Consider the following 20,152-nt stretch of genomic DNA (forward strand, 5'->3'; position numbering starts at 1 on the left):
TAAGTTTAACTTCTTTTAAGATTTCTATTTGACTAGTTCTGAGTTGGTGTGCCTTTGTAGAGAACTATTCTTTTCTTTTTGATTGATTAAATGCTCCACATTTGATTGAATTCTTCTCTTGATATCGATTTCTAGTTGTGTGTGTGTGTGTCTTTGGGCGTTGACATTGGTGGTTCTATGTCCTCATCACAAGCAGTGCATTTATACACAGATTAAGACCTAACTTTTTAGAACATTTTCATTGAGAACACGAAGTTTCTTACTACTCAAAAACTGAAAGCAATAAAAACTAGATTATGACTTACATATCAAAATGTCATTTTTGGATAATATATAACTGTAGATTAAAAACTTAAAATATGTTAAATATTTTATCCTTTTTGTATAAATGTATTATAAAGTCAAATTATTCTAATTCATTATGACGACATATAGACATATGATAGTTTATTATTTTCTGTTTAAATGAATGTTCTTATGTATGAAATCAAAACTGGTTTAGTTATCATTTGAATATAATTTATCATATTTAGATACATAAAATATTTTGTTTTAATAGAATATATTATGATTATAAAATTTATAAAAAATGTTTCTTAATAAAAATACACTAATGTAATAATATTATATTACTAATTATGAAAAATGAGTTATTTTGTAGCAAAAAATAATTGAAAATTTTAAAAGATTTTGTTATAATTCTTTTGAACAAATCTTGTTATAAAATGGAATATAATTATGTTCGAAAGAAAATACATTAAATATTATGAACAGATTAATCTGAAGTTGATTTGCTATTATTATCTTTAATGGATATCTGAAAATTTAATATTTTAAATGGAACAAATAATAAGTAACTAAACATAATCCTTCGCTTGGCTCCGGCGAACGTGCTAGTAGAATCTCTTTCGAAGGTAGCCGGATATCAGAGTCATAAAAAATAATGTATTTGTTTCAATATAAGTGTTGTTTAAGGTTTTTATATACATATTAAAAAAATATTAAATTTATTTTTTACCTCTATTAAATGTAATTTTTGTTTAGTTTTTATTTATTAATGAATTAAACATAAGGACAAAAATTGGAAAATTTGTGTAAAATATGCATTGAAATATAAAACGACCCTTATAATAAAACAAAAATTAAAAGATAAGACGATATTTAATATGAAACAGAGGAAATAATAAGTAACTAGTTACCAAAATTTATTTTAATAAAAGGTTTTTGTGGATAAAAGATTAGAGAGTGAGGAAAGTGAATGATATGTATTTCTCAAATAAATAAACAAAAACTAATTTTTTTTTTTTTTGAAACACTGATAAATGTATAATCGGTTTATACACTGACTCCGACAACACTCTCCATGGCACACTGTTTTCAGAATTGTTATCTTCGTCATTCTTGTGTCACACTTGTAGCCATCATTAATTCTGTATGCATGTTAGGTTTGCTCATTTAATTCTCTGCTATGACTTTTCGTTTCAAGCTTTTCAAGGATGGAATTTTAACGTGGGCGTTCTTAAACCTATAAGATAAATCTATAAATATTATTGGGATTGATGAAATTTAAGTAATTACCGTATTTATACGTTTATCGAAATTCCTATAAATTTATTAAATACTAAAAACAATCACCCACCTTGCCCCTATTTAATAACCACTAGCACAAGTTAAACAACAAAGAGAAGTGCGCCTATACTCTTCGTCGGTACTCTACTCTTTCCGACGGCTGTCAGTTTGTCAGTCACTGAGATCCGAATTCTCGCATTTAGGTTTGTTGCTTCCATTTGATTTCCACTCTCTCTTGGTCGTAGCTTTGGTGTTTTTGAGTTTGTATTTTGTTTCCTCCTGGATTTAGTTATAAAATTCATTTTCATGGAGAAGTTGTTTTTTTTTTATATGAAACGTCAATGGTTCGATGAGAAGAACATCGACGAAGTTATAGAGTTCCCTAATATTTCTTGTGTGAATATTTTAGATATCATTTTGTTTCTCAAAATCAATTATGACCTGATGTTTGGAACCTGGGAGCTAGTGATATACTGATTTGAACTTGATGCTAACTTGTGAATTGCCTTCTTTGGATAGTATATCTGCTTATGTATATGGTGGTGGGGTCCTTGGAGGAGAATAAGTGACGGGCTGTATAATTTTTTATTTTGGGTATTTTTAACTAATACTTGCTTTTGTACTTGCAAGGTTTTCATATTCTTTTTTTTTTTTTTGGTTTTGTTCGTGTGCCCGGTCAGTTAGGCCAGTAGTATAGTTTCAGACGTGATTTTCATATCATATCCAAGAACAGTAAAGTTTAACTACTATCTTAACAAACAATAGAGCATGTGTTTTGTTTTAAGAAGTGATGTATAAGATTTAGCCTCTAACCTGGCTAATGAAAAACAAATTCTCAGCTGAAAAAGCACTTAAAACTATTTATATATCAGGCGTGTTAGAGCACCCTTATTTCAAATATCTAAAAGGAATTCTCAAGAATAATAAAACAAGAAAATAATAAGTGAGTTTCTCTCTTCCCAAATAGATATTTGAGATGAAGATGCTCTTACCTATGAGCATTGCAAAGTGACTTTTCTTGATCGTCTATTACCATTTTTTTGTTTCAGTTGTGTAAAAGATCAGCAGAATGGTTGCTCAAGGGTTCACTGTAGATCTTGACAAGCCCCTTGCTTTCCAGGTAAGAATATAACTAGTAAATCTGGAAATTCGCTGGAGACCATAATCACACAAGATTGTCTTGTCTTTTCTTCTTTCTTAGAGCTATTAAAGTTGTACTTGTATTCCCTTGCTAACCTCCTCTTGCTACTGCTTTGGATGTTTGACAGGTTGGTCATCTCGGAGAAGCTTACGACGAATGGGTTCACCAACCTATTGTAACCAAGGAAGGCCCTAGGTTTTTCCAGAGCGACTTTTGGGAGGTATATATCAGTTTCTTTTTTTCTTCTTCTTCTTTTTAATTTTCCGTATGACCTTTTTCAATAATAAGCAATGTTATATAAACCTTTGATTCTCCATGGTCTGACATATTTGCAATGAAACAGTTCTTGACACTTACAGTTTGGTGGGCAGTTCCTGTCATTTGGTTGCCAGTTGTTGCCTGGTGTATCTCCATGTCAGTAAGCATGGGCTGTTCACTCCCAGAAGTTGTCTCAATGGCAGCCTTGGGAATATTTATATGGACTTTTATAGAATACTGTCTTCACCGTTTCCTTTTCCACATGAAGACCAAGAGTTACTGGTTCGTCACATACACACATGTACTTGCTATGAATCCTCTTCAACTAGATGCTAATGTTATTGTGGAACCATTTCAGGGGAAACACGGCACACTATCTTATTCACGGATACCATCACAAGCACCCAATGGACCACCTTCGTCTCGTCTTTCCTCCTGCCTTAACAGCTATTATGTGTTTTCCTGTAAGCATTTGGTCATGTATGCTGTCCTGTTTTCACAAATTAACCTTTTAATCCGTTTTCTTTTTGCTTGTGTCCCAGCTCTGGAATCTTGCGCAACTTATTGCAACTCCTTCAACTGCACCTGCATTGTTTGGAGGCGGCCTGTTCGGCTATGTGATGTACGATATCACTCACTACTACCTTCACCATGCCAACCCAAGTACACCAGTGACCAAAAACCTCAAGGTTAAACAAGGCCAAGTCTTCTTCTCTTTTGTATTCAGACAAGACCTTATACATCATTATAAAATGGGTTTTGTTCTTTTTTTTTGTGATATCTGCAGAAATCCCATTTGAACCATCACTTCAGGATTCAGGACAAGGGATATGGTGTAACTTCGTCGCTATGGGACATAGTGTTTGGTACACTTCCCACCAAAAAAGCTCTCAAAAGAGAGCAACAGAAGTACTAATTAAGATGGATGCAAAAGGAAAAGGATCGATATTTGCAATACACAGTTTATCTTAAAGTATCATCAGTCTATGTTAATTGATCACGTTTCATTTGGACCAATGTCTTTGTATATCAATATACTTCACATCCTATATATGTAATAGTTTTTATGTGTTTCACAACTGAAAAGAAACTTTGTTTACAACACAAGTGCACATATATGTTTGTTATGGAGCTTTTTCTGAAGAGATACAAAAAAACTAGATGGTTTCGATGTGTGGGTCTCTTGTCTTTTCATGTACGTGAGCTAACCACATGGACATCCCCTCGTGTCATAAGAGTGATGGGAGTCGAGCTTTACCTTGTTCCGTACGTTTCTATCAACAAATTTAAAATTTGATGATCACCACCAATGCAAGGAAAGGGCCTTTTATCTTGAACTTATTCAAATAATAAACCCGTTAAAGCATGTTAGTATCTCATTAAAAAAATATTCAACTAATACGTTGCAGTTAGGCCCGCGGAAATGATCCCAACCAATAATTTCATCGTTGGTACAAATTCTGTTAGCAGTTTGGTAGATTTATTTTTAACTTTTTTTCTGTTCAGTTTTATAGTCGATTTTTCAAGTTTTTTAAAAAAACTATAACCAAATTATAACTACTTATACCAGATTATCCAAATGATAACTATTTATACCAGATTATCCAAATTATAACACAAAACTAGATTTTGACCCGCACGCCCGTGCGGATGTATATATTTATAAAATATGTTGTTTTTAATATTAATATTAGAATTGGACAAAAAATCCAAATCCAAAAAATCGAACCGATCCCGATCCAAAAAGAAGTACCAAACCCAATATAAATTGATTAAATATCAAAATTTTGGTATTTAGAGAACTGAAACCAAATCTGATCTGAACCGAAGTATTTCAGATACGTGAATGTATTTGAAATAGATTTATATACTTATATATATTATTATTTTTAGATCTAATGTAAATAAAAACATTCATAATATATATGGTACTTATAAGTTGGTTTAAATAATTGAAAATATATATAAACAGTCAGATGTAAATATCTAAAAAGTTAAAGTATACTCAAGTCACCAAAAATACCTAAATAATTATTTATTATCTATCAAAATATTTAAATCAAACCAATTTATATGTTAAGTTCAGGTATTCTTATATATGTTATTCAAATTCATACGTAATATATATATTTTTATATATTTTGAGAAATTTAAAGATATAATGAATTTTAAAAATAATTTAAACGGGTTATCCAAAACCTGAACAAACCCGCAAAGATCTGAATCGAATTCGAACCAAAATTTATAATTCGAATGAGACTGAAATCTTTCACCCCGAAAATCTGAAACCCAAACAGACCCAAACCAAACCCGAATAGGTACCCGAACGCCCACTCCTAATTCACAATCAATTTTTCTTTTAAAAACATAGCACACATATAATTAATAGTATTTTTATGTACTATCATATAAATAATCACATATATTATATTTTTAAGGTTAATTGAAATATAAAATTAATAATTTAAGTTGGTATATGAAATTTGACTTTGTATTGTATTTTTCTTATACATATTGAAAATATTTTTTAATAATGGTTATTGGAAAATATTTTAGTAAAAATAAAATTTTGAATATATGTATATTTTGAATCAATTTTTGATATAAATAAACTTTAAATTATTATTTTGATTTGAAATATATATATAAAGTTTAATTTTTTATGATTATTTTAGACAAATAATTTTTTTAGGTAATTAGATTAACTCATTTTGTATTTTAAAGTTGATCCAAATAGATAATTTCTCATAATATAATAGATTTCTAATTTTTTAATAACATAGTTCATTCTTTTCTTAATATACTGTTATCTATGTTTTCAAATAACTTTATATCATTTTTAATAATGATATTTATGTTTCCAATCAAATTTTTTATTTTAAATTGATATTCATGTTTTCAAACAAATGTACTTTTTAAACTGTTATCCAAATTTTCAAACAAACATTTTTTCAAATTGTTATCTATGTTTTCAAAGTAAACCTAATTTGTATTTTAGTTCTAATAATATAGATATCAAAATATAAATGCTGTAATTAATATACAAAAGGAATATAACAATATATGCATATGGACCGAGAGATCTTGTATCCCATATCAAAATACAAAGAAATCTAATATGAAATTGATTTTACGATCATTTTTAAAACAATAATCATATGTCCACAAAACTATTTTTGGTCATCAAATTCTTAATGGACTTGAGAGATCCACTAATGAATAAAAGTTTTGCAGAGAATTTTTATTATTAAGTGGAGTGGCATTTGATTGTAAATATTAAAGAAAAATTAGGATAATTTCCCATTTGTACTTCATTTTTAATAGGATAGATATATCCAAATTTATCTGAAGTATCTGATTTTTAATTACATTAAACCAGATTTTGACCTACGATAAAAAAAAATTGGTTTAATTCGGTAAAGAAAAATCAAATTGACCCTATATTCAACGGAGGCAAACCAATTCTGGTTTGGTTTAGTTCAGAAAGATTTTATGGAAACCGAAAAAAACCAAAAATCAATCTATCAAACACAAGGAAACTGTCTGGAAGTTAAATAAACGGGTTTTAGAAGTAGAAGCAGAAGCAATCTCAGTGAGGGGGAGGAGAGAATAAACTGCGTAGCCAAACAATCCAAAACTCCAAGAATCAATCAATGGGTTCTCTCTCTCAGTAAAAAAAGTTAATCGACAGTCCCGCCCTTCACTCCCACTCGAATTGAATCGTACTCGCTACTCTTCTTCGCCAAGAGTTCAATTTTATTTCTCCGTCATGAGTTATCCGATTATGATCTCCGACGATGATGCTACTCCTCCTCATAAGAGGCCTCGAAACAATCCTCCCACCCCTACCCCTACCCCTACTGTTTTCAACATTGAAACCGAAGCTTCTTCTTCTCCTCCTTTGCTCGTCGATGACGACGACGATGTCGTCACTGTAGTCAAGTGTCCCTTTGCTTCCGTAGCTGGCTCCTCTTCGCGAGGCCATGAAGAAAATTTCACCGGTAAAATTTCTCTCAATCACTAGTTACTGTTTGTCCGTCTCCAATGGATTCGATTAATCATTGTGTATTTGCCTCTCCAATTTTTGGTAATGGTTCTTTGTTAGGGTTTTGGGTAATGATTAGTTGCCTGGATTGGATGTTACATTCTAGTCAATCATATTACATTGCTCTATGTTTTTCTCATTTTAGGTAAAGGAGTAATATCTCTTCTTGACTCGGATTCTGAAGAAGACACTCCCAGATCTCAACCCCCCATTAATGCTCACCAACATTGTCGACTGGACTCTGTTACCAGTGATACAGATTCTGGTGAGAAGACCTCTTCTTACCCTTACTTCTTTTACAAGAATTCTATGCTTAGGAGGAGAAGTAGTTTTTGCAAAGGGTAGTCTTTTCTCCACTTGTAGTAATTTACTTGTTGGCTGCTTTCTTTCAGATCATAGTACTGATTGGTTGCGGGGTCCCAGTTCTCAATCTTCACTTCCCAAAGTTTCTATCCAGGTACACTTATCTGTTTCTGCTCATCTCTATTAAAGAAGAAAATGTTTGCTTGTGTCTTCTGATTTATTGATTTAAAAAAAAATCAGGTGGATTCGGACCAAGAGAATGAAGACATTAGTGCTGAGAAAACGGGTAGCCAAAAGCAGACATCAGGTTCTAAAAGTCCATCTCTTTCTGGTAACGCTGTGCCAAGAAAGCGTTTGTCAAAGGATGAAAGAATCCGTGCGGCAGAGGAAAACAAGTTAAGAAAAGAAGTGAGTGTTTAGTTATTTTACATGTCTTTTCTATTTTTTTGTGTGTTTTTTTAGACCAACTGCTAATTAATTGGCTTTCCATCATCCATCCAGCAAGAGAAACGACAGAGAGCTGCCTCGAAAGCAGAAGAAGCTGAGAAAAGAAAGTTGGACAAGGAAATGCAGAAACGGCCGCTTAAATCTATCATCGTCGAGATTGATCTTCAATTGGTTGAAGGAGCCCTTGGAGGTAAAACACTTTCTCTCCTTTTTCGATTTTGCTTTCCTCAAAGCTGGCCTTAGAGATTGAGTACTTTTTGATGTTCTGTTAATATAGCACCTCTGATCTCACTGTTCGCTGAGAAAGGCATTACATACCGTGTCACCTCTAATCCAATCAAGAGTTCTATTGTGTGGACAATGACGACACTTCCAGACGATGTTTCTCAGGTAGAATCGTGGTCAATTTGTTGGATGTACCAATGATATTTAATATGTTCTGCATCTTGAGTCTCACCACTAAAATATTTTGGAGGACAAGTGATCTTAGAACCTAGAACTTGCAACTTTTATCAATACCGCAATCTATTCTCTATCCTTGTGTCTTTTGAGGATAAGCATGTCAGTTGAACATTTACATTTTCTTTCACTTATGCATCAAACTGTTTGGTGTTGTTAGCTTCAATTCATGATAGCGTTAGTGAAATGACCGTTTATTGTTCAACGTGCTCTATTCTCTGTTTCAGTTCCAGACAAATGAGCATTGTTTATCAAATTTATTTTGCTATGTGTTTCTGTTATAATTTTTTGAAACCTCCATCTGTAAAATGATATATTGCTTATTGCAGAGTCACTGACTATAAAATATTTAAAAGAGAAAAGAAATGAGTCCCTTGTGTGAAGGGTTGAAGGGACTTCGTTATATGAATTCAGTATTTTCTTTTGCTTTCTGATTTGCGTCTTCTTTTCTCTGTTGCAGAAGATTCCATATGTTTTACTTGTGTACGAGGCTGAAGAGTTTTGCAATCTTGTTGGTAATGAAAGACTTCTAGAAAGCATCTCGAGAGTTCGGGACCAATACCCATCTTATACAGTTTGCTACCTCACAAATAACTTAATGTCCTACGTGAAAAAAAGGTTTGAGTTCGATAAGGTGAATTTGTTTTGCATGAATATTTCCATCATGGAGCTGAATAATCTGATTTTCTAGGGAAAAGGAAGGTTATAACAACGTGGGAAAATCCAATGGTTGGAGTCGACCTCCTATTGATGAGGTACTACGGTAATTAACGACCATGTTTAGGGTCTATTCCTCTTTTCTTAGTGTTCTTAAACTTACTTACCTTTGTGATATTTGATGTGTAAGACAGATGCTTGCAAAGCTAACAACGCACTATGATGGAGTGCATTCCAGGCATTGTATAGATGGGCCTGAGGTGGCTGCACATGTTGTTGGTTTAACCAGCAGTCTGGCCTCTTGCCAGTTCAGGTACTAATCATCTATTCAATCTCGATTTTTATTCAATATATTATCTTGAATGATGCTTTATAGTTGTTTATATTTATTCCCCCCAATCAAATCAGTTAATCTCTAGATAGAAACTGATCCAAAGATGATCATGAAAAGTGGGTAGTAAGGTTTTGCATCTTCTTTTAGACTTAAATCTTACGTCTGTGAAGTAAGTTAAATGGCACCGACCCTGAGAGCTCAGCATTACGTGGAAGTAAAACTTGATATATATACGTGTGGCTGTATGGTTCTGGCGATTGTGTTTCTATGTATTTTCCTGCTTGGTTTTAGGTAAACTAATCTTGGTTCTGTAAACTGATACACAGGAAAAAGTCATCTCGGTTATCAGTAAAGGCTGAACGTGTGGTAGCCTCCATGAATTCAGTTGACAAGCACTTAATTAAAAAGAGTCCATGGTAAAGTACAAATAAAACCACTAAAAATGTTGTATTGTTGTTTAGTCGTGTTCTAAATCACCGTGTTTGTTTTATAGGTTAAAAGCATTAGTAGCAATACCAAATGTGCAGCCAAGATATGCAGTAGCAGTGTGGAAGAAATATCCAACAATGAAGTCTCTTCTTAAGGTGTATATGGATCCTAACAAATCAGAAAAAGAGAAGGAGCTGCTTCTAAAGGGCTTGAAGTTAGAAGGGTTAACAGGAGAAGACAGAAACTTAGGAATAGTTGGTTCTAAGAGGATATATAGAGTTCTCATGTCTAAATCTGGAGAACTTAAGATTGATGAAGTGGAGAACAGTCCTTCACAGAATTATTCTCCACATGACTTGGACTAGAACATTGTCAGACAAAAACCGTAGAGTGATTGTGTTTGAGATTTAATTTTTGTACATGTATGCAAGTTACTAACGTGAGAAAAAGTTTATAATCTCATAACTTTCTTCTCGTCTTGTATCTTTCTATAGATGTTACATCTCTATGCCCTGAACCAAGTCTGGTTCCTTGGTGATGCTGATTTTCGAATGCAGTCTAGAACCTTCAGGTATCCCCAAAGGCGGATTCTCACAAGAACAGTTATCAACAGCAAAGAGCTCCCACTCTTTAATCCCACATTTCTCCAATGCAGACTGCAACCTTTCCCTCTCCTTCTCTGCAGGGTACGAACCATCAGGTGTCACGAGCACAGCCCCAGTGTAAGACTGTCCTGCAACACGAGCCGCTCCATTGTAATGGAACAATCCCCAACTCAGATCATCAGACACATCCACAATAGTCCAAAACTCATTTGAAACCACACCGTTGTCTAAAACACTGAGACGGAAGGTTGCAGGAGTCTTTCCTCTCTTGACCGAGTATCTTCTCCTCCTCCACACCAGCTTCCCTTCAAGCGTCCTCACCTGAAACACAGGTTCATACCAAAACGATGACTTCCCTTTCCCTCTGTAGAAAAGCTGGTACTGACACGGGAACTGATCATAAGCCGGGTTCTGTCCAGCCACCACACGCCAGCTCCAATCCAAGTCCCCTAACCATCCAACAAACAGGTCTTCCGCTGTCTCATAACATAACTCCTTCCCTCGAAAACTCGTCATGGGAGGCACATAAGGCTTCTCAGGGATCTTTGCATCAAGTTCAAGACAGTTGTGTTTCTGTAGTACACAAAGAGAGAAGGCTTCGAAGTACGGACTCTCGTAAGAAGCAATGCATCTGTAGCTACAAACTTGGTCCACAGGACTACATTTGTTCAAACACTGAAGAGCTTTCCGACAGTTGGGATCCAAGAGACAGTTCAAAATCTGAGGTCCACAGTTTTGAACCATACAACCAAGCGTCGAGAACCCTTTGGATCTCAGGTTCTGCAACACGGGAACCGGTCTAACGTAAGCGTTGATGATGACAAGCAGACAGAACCTTATATCATCAGAGTTGCGACGTTCCCATGCATCTCCCACTGTCTTCACGATCTCCGTTCCTTCTTTGTCTTTATCACCGCTTCTAAAGTCGGCCCCTCCAAGCCTGTTCATCAAATCTGGAGAAGACTCGAAACAAACCACGTTCTTGGTATTCTTGCTGTTCGTCTGAATCCATTTCACAGACTCTGAGTTATTAACAGCAACCACAACCAAAATATCAGTCTGGTTCAGTTCTTGCTTGAGATTCACAGCTCTCTGATCACTGGAACGCAAGATTTCATCATCAAAGACGAGCATTTCGTAGCCTTCATCAACCCATTTCAGTCTTGTTGCCTGTTAATGAAGATGTAAAAATGAGATTATAGGAAGTTAAAGAGTAATCAGAGATAGAAAGAGAAGTCACATACAGTGTGGAGCATGACTTCGTGCCAGGAGGTGGATTTGAGTGGGCTTACTTCTCCTTTCCCGACCAGAGCAACCAATCTCACTGGAGGAGACTCAGGCTTCTCCGTCTTTGTACTCTTCTCTGTCTCCAAGACCGATTGAATAACGGTTCTCGCGCGAGAACCCACTTTCCTTCTGGAAATCATTGTCTTATCTATGGAAGGACGAAGCTTCGGGTGAATGTTGACCGGACAGAAAGCCGCTAGACCAGTAACGAACCGATGGGAGCAGTGAGTAGACACTCTCGTTCCAGGAAGAGAGATCGCCATCGCCATTGCGAAGATACAGTAACGGTAGGATCATCCTTTTTTAATTGTTCGCAATTAAGCCACGTGTTCTGTTATGATTGGTCTAACTGCATTACTTCTACTGGTCTTCAAATAACAAATAGAGACGCCCAGAATCATATGGAAAATTCCAAATCATTTTAAAACCGATAATTTGGTTTGTTTAGAATAAAAACCAGAAATCTTTTCTGTTCGGTTTAACAAACAGTTTTTATTTAAATGTAAACTCGAGTTTCATTTATATCACCATTATCAGAAACATGAAACCCACGTTTGTGTCTAAAAATCACAAAGCGTATTTAATAACCAGAGAGAAAGTTATAAGACCATTTGGTATTTCAAGTCCATGGTGAGAGACCGACCTTATTAACCAAAAACCAACAAAAGGGAACAATAAAAAGAAAGAGCGATCTTTCTTCTGGCTTTCTTACAAGAAATCTCAAAATGCTTCTTCTTAGGATCATCATCAAACCTTACATAAAGTTACGGATGTCCAACGATTTCACGTCTGGCATCTCCTCATCCTTGAATTCCTCCCTGAAGAAACACAAGTTCCATACTCGTGTTATAGTTAAGCAAAGATTGAAGATGAGAACAACAAAAAACAGAAGGTAAAGAAGACTTACTTCTTTTTCTGAGATTCCATTGCTTCAAGAGCATCACTCTTCAGCTCATCCAACTGTGCTTTGGCAATGCTGAGCTCCAAGTTCTCCTCGTACTTGGGAAGATCTTCTTTCCTAATCCCAAGCCTGTTGATATGCAAACATGTAAGCTGTGATATCAAAACCGATATAGTTGTTCTTTGTTTAGTTTGGGTGGTTGAAGAGTGTGGATAATAATAACACACTTTTTGTTGCCTTTTTCGAATTCTGCAACCAAAAGATCCATTCCTTTCTTGTCGCTTCTCAAGAGAGGCTTCTTAATATCCTTTTCAACTTTCTCCAAAGCCTCGAACATCATAGCCTCAGCACCTAGCTCATCAGTAAGCCCTCTCCTGCAAGATACAAGAATTAACTCAAGAATATACAAAAAAGGGGGGGGGGGGAATAAAACTAATCCAAGGTCTTAACATTTACCTGGTGCGGATATCCTTCAACTTCAAGAGGTAAGCACGAGCATCTGGGATCTCCTTAGTCTCGTTCTCAATATCATATTTGATGCGTTGAGATTCGGAGAACATGTCTGCCCTGCATACAAGGAGAAACGCATAACAAGCAAAAACAAAATTAGCAAACATAACAGACATCCAGAGAAGCAGGTAAAAAAAAAAGAGGGCCCCCTACTTTTGTCTTATGGTCTTCATGACATTAGCATACTGTTTGACGGCAGCAGGGTCCTCAGGATCAAGGGTGATCTTTTCCTTACGGAGAATATCAACTGCAGCCTGAAATTTGTTCTTGATCTCCGTAAAAACACCCTTCAACATCTCTGTCATCAAAAAAAAAAGTGTAAGAATTTAGTTAATAATAGTAAAACAGTAACGTTCTCACTTCATTCTACACACTACATATTTAAATAACACAACGAAATAAAGAGATAATTCAACATCTAACATGCAGCATTGACCAGAAAAAGTGTAATGTAACATTTTTTTTCCCATAAATAAAATGCAAAGCATAATGTTTCATACGATAAATACAAATCAAAGATGATGACACTAACCATCTCCTTTAAAAGTAGGACGAGCAGCTTCCTTGGCAAAAGCGCGGACGGGAATAGCATGGTGCTGCTGCAAAATGACCAGACTCCCTTGTAGCTGCATAGTAAGATAAGTTTCAACCAAATAAGATATGGCTTCGATCATAAACAACATATAAACATCATCTTATCCGATTGAAAGCACTTCATTTCGAACTATCATCAAAGAGTTTCAACGGAGGATAAAAAAAACAGGATCAATTATCTAATAATATGAAATCTATGTGATTCGGTCATGAATATATCAAGCAGAGCGAAGAAGATTACTGAAATGAATCGGAAGAATCGAGCAGCGAGAGAGAGAGAGGGCGAGAGTATGTATACCTGCTTAGATCTGGAGAGGAAACGAGAAGCGTACGCCATTTTTTTGAAATCGAATCTCCTCTTTCTCGAAATTAGGGTTTGTGCTGCTGCGTTGAGATCTCTTATCTGAGCACTTTGGGGGGTTGTCCCTTGATAGACAGACTACTCTACTTTGTTATTCTTTTACGGAGTCAAACTTCATCGTTGTACAGCGTTAGATTAGTGATCAACGGCTCAGATTTCTCCCAATGTTAAGTTTCTTTATTTTTTTTTGTCAAATCAAATTCTCATTTCTGAAAGCCCAGTGGGCAAGTTACACAGACAGAGACAGCCCACTTCGTACCATTTACTTCTAAGTTTTTGATTGGTCACATAAATTACAATCGATTAGACCAATCATGAATTACTTTTAATTTTTTTTGAGTTCATGATTTTAATTGGGAATTTGATTGCTATATTCTACGATTTAGTTTTAGTTAGACATATAACTCAAAAATGTTTTTTTTTTTTTGATAATCTACGAGTTCCCCGCTTCGCGGGTCATTCCATGGGTCCGGCAAGGCAGCGGTCCGCTTCACCCGAGAAGGTTTTTACCTAGATTGGATCGAATCCAGTACCATTTTAGTGTCCAGAAGAGGCAGGGTAGTTTCCGCATGGGGAAAAACGAACCTGGATGGTGGTTGCCACCACAGACGCGTCCTGCCATTTGGACTACCTCGTCGGAACATAACTCAAAAATATTACCAATCATAAATCAGTTTTGAATTTTGGTGTTTTGTTTGAGTTATAAATTTGAGTTATGATCTTTGTAAAATGGATATTTCAAATGATAAATTAACATCAACAAAAATATTATGCGTATTAAGACTTGAATTAAAGAATTATTTGGGTTTTCTATTAACATACCATGTCCACTTTTGAATTTTAACAAGCTAACAATTTACAATATATATCCTTTAGCTGTGTACGTTAGTTTTATTAATTAATAAAATATATTTGATAATTCAATATATCTATTTACTTGTTAGCTAAATATTTTTATCAAAATAAAGTTTTCACTTTAATTAGTTAGTAAAATTCATCCTATATTTTAATTGTTAATTTTGTTTGGTAACTAAAAAATTCTTTAAATAAATTATTTGTATATTTTTCACTTTAATTAGTTAATCAAAGTTGTTCCTCTAATTATAATTTTAATGTTATTTGATAATTATTTTTTTGCAAATAAATTATATGTATATATGCGAGATATATATATATATATATATATATATATATATATATATATATATTTGAATATTCTAAGTTAGTTTTAAATTTAATATATTTTATTTTCTCTAAATTGTTTTATTAAATTTGTATTAAATATTATTTATATTATTCTTTCTTCAGTACTATTTTAGTTAAAAAAGTTTTTAAAGTCGTTTCGGAAGATGTGCTCATAATAATTAGGTACTGGCTATTATTAAATGTTTGTAAAAATATTTTAACATATATACTAGGTTAGCATTTGAATCCAAGACTGCTTCAAGAGATGGGTGGTGACAAGCCACATTCTATTAGTCAACTCTGTACTCATCATTTATTTCAAATATAAAATGATGCTTATCTGTGATTGGTATTTAAGGATGGAAAAGGTAAAAGGTGGAATATGGAGGAAAAAAAAACAAAATTCGGAGTAAAAGTTTTATTTTCGCTAGTGTAAGCTGTAAGGTAATAAATTACCCTACTTTTACTTTCTTTTGGCTTAAATAGGAGAAAAACAAGTTTTACCTGATTGGACAAAAAGGGAGTAACTGACCTGAAATACTTTTTACTCTATATGTTTATCCCCAATTGCGCTTTCTAATCACACTCTTAATAATGAAAGAAACCAAAAAGAGAACACGTAATTGTTTTTTTTCTAATGTTAATCGTGTAATCAAATTATTCATAGTCAACTATCAGGGATTGTGAAGAGCGCACATTACAAATGAGATCAGACTGAGATACTGAATAGATGAGGAGAGATTGAAATAAACCAACAAAAACAAAGAAAAACCCAACAACTCCACAACTTTAAGAGAACAAATAAATAACAATGGAAAACCAATAGATCCAATGTTCCAAATGATTTTTATTGTTTGAATGTATCAACAATAACATGAACAATATTAGAATGCTACACATGAACCAAAACACTCAGGTCGTTGCCAGTTTTTTTTGTTACTAAACCGCAATAATTGATATAAACCAACATATAATTAAATAAAAAGACAAAGATTGAAAACAGAAGAGCTTGGAATCGATATTATTGATCAGACATGTTAATTAAGAATCAGCAAGAACAGCCTGGTCTTGACGGCTCCTCAAGAATGTCTGCAACAGATGCAGATATGTCTCTGGAATATCTGCAAATTCAAAGACAAAAGAATCAAACATGAAACCTTAGAGAAAAGTTGGAAGAGTTAGATGTGTCCATCAATTGAAGTTGATATGTATGGAAACTCACATGTAGTCTTGTTTATGTTCATTGGAGAGAGCTTCGTGTGCAACACCCAAAAAAGCTTCATCCACATTGATATTTTCCTTTGCAGAGGTTTCATAGTACGGCATGTTTCCCTTCGTACCACACCATTCGACGGCTCTCTTCTCCGAAACCTGCATAAGCAAAATTGCTGAGGTTAAGCGTTTTGGTGGGTCTAAAAAGGAGATTCGTAGAGAATATAGTCTTACAACTCGGGTGTTTCCACCATCTACATCGGTTTTGTTACCAATCAAAACAAATGGAAATTTCTCAGGTTCCACTGGATTTGCCTGGAAGGTATCAGCAAAAGGAATCGAATCAATCAGAATTTCGAAAATCAACGCACGGTAACACTGTAACTTCTCTCGCAAGAAAATGAATGATTAGAGCAAAACCTGTTTGAGGAATTCCATGTGCGAAGAACTGAGTGTTTCAAAAGATTTGAGATTGTTAACGTCGTAGACAAGAACGCAACAGTCAGCACCTCTATAGAAGGCAGCTCCTAGACTGTGAAATCTCTCTTGTCCAGCTGTATCCCATATCTGCAAAACAGAGTTTTATAAGTTTTTTTTGACAAAAAGTTTCATAGTATTTTCTGAATAAAAAAAAGTTTTACTTGTGAAACAAGGGATGATTTATAAATTTTACTTGTAAAGTGACAGCTTTGTCTTCGATATGGAGCTCCTTCGTTACAAAATCTGCTCCTATCGTGGCCTTGTATTGTCGGTTAAACTTCTTGTACACGTATCTTAAGTAACAAGTTAGGGTTTCTCACAAAGACCGCATAAAATTTAGAGATTTAGCATAAAATAAACCGAAATTTTAACAGAAATCAGACCAAATTATAAGTTTGAATGGTAAGATTTAAAGAGGATACTGATTCATCAATGAAGTTTTGCCAACCCTGCATAAATAAAGATTTAGAAAACACAAATAAGATAAATTTATTTTATTATTTCTTATAAAAGAACATGAACAATATTCTATCATTATCAAGAGAGAAGTCTCAAAAAATCTTGACAAAAAGTCTTGAGGAAATGATTACCCGCTATCTCCGAGGACGATGACCTTCAGCAATGTTCTGTTCTTTAAAGACTCCATCGTCGTGAAGCTCACGAATCTATGAGATTCTTCTTTTGTTTCTTCTGCTTGAAAAGTTTCTTTCCGGTTTTTGACAGAAGACAAGAAAAGAAAAGTCTACGAGATCGGTCTGGATGATTTTTTCTTCTTCTGTCTTCTTGAAAGAAAAAGATGATATGAAAAAAACAGAAAAAGGGTTCTTTATCAGTTATCACGTGTTATGATATTTGGTTGATGTGAAGAGAAGCCATGTGAATCCTTCGCCAACTAAAAGCAAATAGCTAGGCCAAGCCAGCGAATACTAATCTGAAAAAATATTACAGGTAATATACTACAAAAGTAAATCATTTAATTTACAGGAGAACTGAGTTGTCTTTTCTTTTCCGAACAGATTTCAATGAATTGTCTATATTTGGTCGCCAATTCCTTAACAATGATCGACGAAAAAATTAATTTGAGGATATGAATGTTATTCTGCCGTGAATTAAAAGTCAATGGATACGTGTCTAAAGTTGTGCAGCTTTCCCCTATTTATCTATATACAGTAGAACTTCTGTGAATTAATATAAAATAAATTAATAATCTCTATAAATTAATAAATTTCGATGATCTCAATTTGAATCAGTATAAAATATAATACAATTGATAAAATAATAAGATAATAATATTTTAAAATTCCCATGTAAATATATAGTCCAATTAAAATCATAAATTAATAATCTATCAACATATATTTTTATATAAGTATAAACTAAATATTATATTGTTGGTTTTATATTTACAATGAAAAATACGTCTATTTATTAATATTTCAACATATTTTGAAACAAACTAAGTCGTCCAAACGACTTTCCGATGAAATCTGTTTTTTGTTGTATACTTATAAAAAAATTGTAAATTTCACAAAACTATAAATTAAACAAACAACCTACAACATCTCAATCAAAACCTATCTAAACCACAACCTAGCAACAAAATCTACGATCTAATTCATGAAATTCTTCATACTAACAAAAACCTATCATTCAAAACCTAAAACCCAAAAATCTAGTACCATAAAACTAACATAACTCAATTAAGAAAAGATAAAAATGACTTACATGATCAATGGGATAATTTGAAAGTTTAGGGTGTTCGGTCATCGGGTTAGAGAAGGAAAATTGGAGAGAACTGTTCAGATTTTAGTGAGAGAGAGGAGAAATGAGGAAGAAGAAGAGGCGTTTTTAAGTTAAAATTTTCTGACGGAATTGGTTCGTCGGATTTCTTTAGAAATATTTTAGGTTTTCGCGGTTCACAAACATTTTTGACGGTTCACAAAAATTTTGGCAGTTCACTTTTCCGGGGATGTAAATTCCGACGAAATTTTGACGACCAAATACGTTTCGTTAGAATTTCAACGGAATAATCGTTAAATGGACATTTTGTCAGAATCTGACAAATTTCTAACGGACATAACATATTCTCTATACATTTCAATTGGTTGCGATTTATATTCATCGGAAATTCTGACAAAATCATATTTACGATTTCGAAACATGCGAAATTTGACCCATAATAATGTTTTAATATATTTTTGATGATTATATGGAGTTATCTACATATATTAGTTTATATGAGATGATATTACACAAAATTGATTTGATAAGTTAGATTACCGATATAAGTTAGTTTAAGTAAATAATTCTTTATATGAGATATTATGTTTCGTTGATATATTCATAGATGATTTTATAAATTGAAAAAAAAATTGAATGATTGTCAATTCACATCCTACTAGACACATGATATATGTTTGTTTGACCATGTCGATATCCAATTTTACATTTATATTGATTATTTCATATTGAAAGCAATTATTCATTGAAATTCTGTCAGAAAAATCCGACGATATTCCAACAAAAATACCAATTTCATCGAAATTCCGCCAGAAAATTCTGACAAAATTCCGAGTAAGTAAAATTCCAAACCGGAATTCCAATATAAAAGTGTTTTCGTCAGAATTTTGTCGGAATTCCATTTAGAATATTCTGACGATATTCCAAAGAAGTAAAATCTCAAAATGAAATCTCAATATAAATGTGTTTTCGTCAGAATTTTGTCAAAAAATTTCAACGAATTCTGATGATTAAATAAAATTTGATTCAATTAAAAGGGCCAATTAACGAATACAAGTATTTCTCGGGAATTTTCTTAGAATATTCAGAAATATCATATTTCGTCGATATTTTCTCAGAATTTTTTTTTACGAAATATCGACGACTTTCTAATATTCGGTTTCCTCGGTATTTCTTCAGAAATGTTTCAGAAATTTTTGACAACATTTTATCTGTCAGAACGTGCCATGATTTCTTGTAGTGGTAGTTTTTTTTATTTGTTACCGACAATAGCATATTTTTATTAGGTCATTTCTGAAAAAAATTGTATTTAAATTTCATCACTAACAAAGACATTCTCACGCAGTGGGATACTTGCTTGTATCAGTTTCTGAGAGATAGACTTTTATGGAGAAAAAATGAATAAATAATAATAATGTCAGATTTATTAGGATCTCAGATAAAAAACGAAATAAAAGATTGACAGGCAAAAGTGTGAAAAAAGGAAGAGGATAATAGATAACTGAGAATGGGAGATGTTCTTTTAAGTTCGTTCACATGATCGATTGCTGGTAAGTTGTCGACCAGATCGTGCTTGCCTTCACTCCTCATCTCTTCTTTAGTCGTTGACATGACAAAACATGTAGCTGTCAATCA

At 33.6% G+C, this 20,152-nt stretch overlaps 5 protein-coding genes across 6 annotated transcripts; 2 read left to right on the plus strand and 3 right to left on the minus strand.

The window, feature by feature from the left end:
* Positions 1-1,629: 1,629 nt before the first annotated feature.
* Positions 1,630-4,075, plus strand: LOC108852032 (dihydroceramide fatty acyl 2-hydroxylase FAH1). Its single transcript, XM_018625519.2, has 7 exons — positions 1,630-1,772; positions 2,619-2,689; positions 2,838-2,930; positions 3,054-3,250; positions 3,327-3,432; positions 3,511-3,657; positions 3,756-4,075. The coding sequence occupies exons 2-7, from the start codon at positions 2,639-2,641 to the stop codon at positions 3,882-3,884; spliced, it is 723 nt and encodes a 240-aa protein (XP_018481021.2). The 5' UTR covers positions 1,630-1,772; positions 2,619-2,638; the 3' UTR covers positions 3,885-4,075.
* Positions 4,076-6,565: 2,490 nt separating this feature from the next.
* Positions 6,566-10,117, plus strand: LOC108848423 (crossover junction endonuclease EME1A). 2 transcript variants are annotated; one of them, XM_018621786.2, is made up of 11 exons: positions 6,566-6,969; positions 7,159-7,278; positions 7,406-7,470; positions 7,557-7,724; positions 7,818-7,953; positions 8,041-8,153; positions 8,686-8,840; positions 8,914-8,977; positions 9,074-9,192; positions 9,540-9,629; positions 9,707-10,117. In XM_018621786.2, the coding sequence occupies exons 1-11, from the start codon at positions 6,738-6,740 to the stop codon at positions 10,005-10,007; spliced, it is 1,563 nt and encodes a 520-aa protein (XP_018477288.2). In that variant the 5' UTR covers positions 6,566-6,737; the 3' UTR covers positions 10,008-10,117. The 2 variants fall into 2 exon arrangements, with proteins under 2 accessions (XP_018477288.2, XP_018477287.2); XM_018621785.2 differs by having other exon boundaries at positions 6,568-6,969; positions 8,683-8,840.
* LOC108848422 (uncharacterized) lies at positions 9,928-11,820 on the minus strand. The gene is made up of 2 exons (XM_018621784.2): positions 11,492-11,820; positions 9,928-11,417 (listed from the first exon to the last, which is right to left on the minus strand). Exons 1-2 carry the CDS (start codon positions 11,801-11,803, stop codon positions 10,140-10,142), a joined length of 1,590 nt encoding a protein of 529 aa, XP_018477286.2. The 5' UTR covers positions 11,804-11,820; the 3' UTR covers positions 9,928-10,139.
* Positions 11,821-12,087: 267 nt separating this feature from the next.
* On the minus strand, positions 12,088-14,000 carry LOC108849148 (probable ATP synthase 24 kDa subunit, mitochondrial). Its single transcript, XM_018622661.2, has 7 exons — positions 13,838-14,000; positions 13,478-13,571; positions 13,099-13,243; positions 12,892-13,002; positions 12,663-12,809; positions 12,442-12,564; positions 12,088-12,352 (listed from the first exon to the last, which is right to left on the minus strand). Exons 1-7 carry the CDS (start codon positions 13,874-13,876, stop codon positions 12,289-12,291), a joined length of 723 nt encoding a protein of 240 aa, XP_018478163.2. The 5' UTR covers positions 13,877-14,000; the 3' UTR covers positions 12,088-12,288.
* Positions 14,001-15,911: 1,911 nt separating this feature from the next.
* LOC108852132 (ras-related protein RABG2) lies at positions 15,912-17,680 on the minus strand. Its single transcript, XM_018625630.2, has 7 exons — positions 17,368-17,680; positions 17,200-17,226; positions 16,971-17,070; positions 16,718-16,864; positions 16,532-16,612; positions 16,308-16,456; positions 15,912-16,206 (listed from the first exon to the last, which is right to left on the minus strand). Exons 1-7 carry the CDS (start codon positions 17,421-17,423, stop codon positions 16,134-16,136), a joined length of 633 nt encoding a protein of 210 aa, XP_018481132.2. The 5' UTR covers positions 17,424-17,680; the 3' UTR covers positions 15,912-16,133.
* Between the last annotated feature and the right edge of the window lie 2,472 nt (positions 17,681-20,152).

Source organism: Raphanus sativus, chromosome 4, assembly GCF_000801105.2.
Source record: "Raphanus sativus cultivar WK10039 chromosome 4, ASM80110v3, whole genome shotgun sequence".
Lineage (NCBI taxonomy): Eukaryota > Viridiplantae > Streptophyta > Magnoliopsida > Brassicales > Brassicaceae > Raphanus > Raphanus sativus.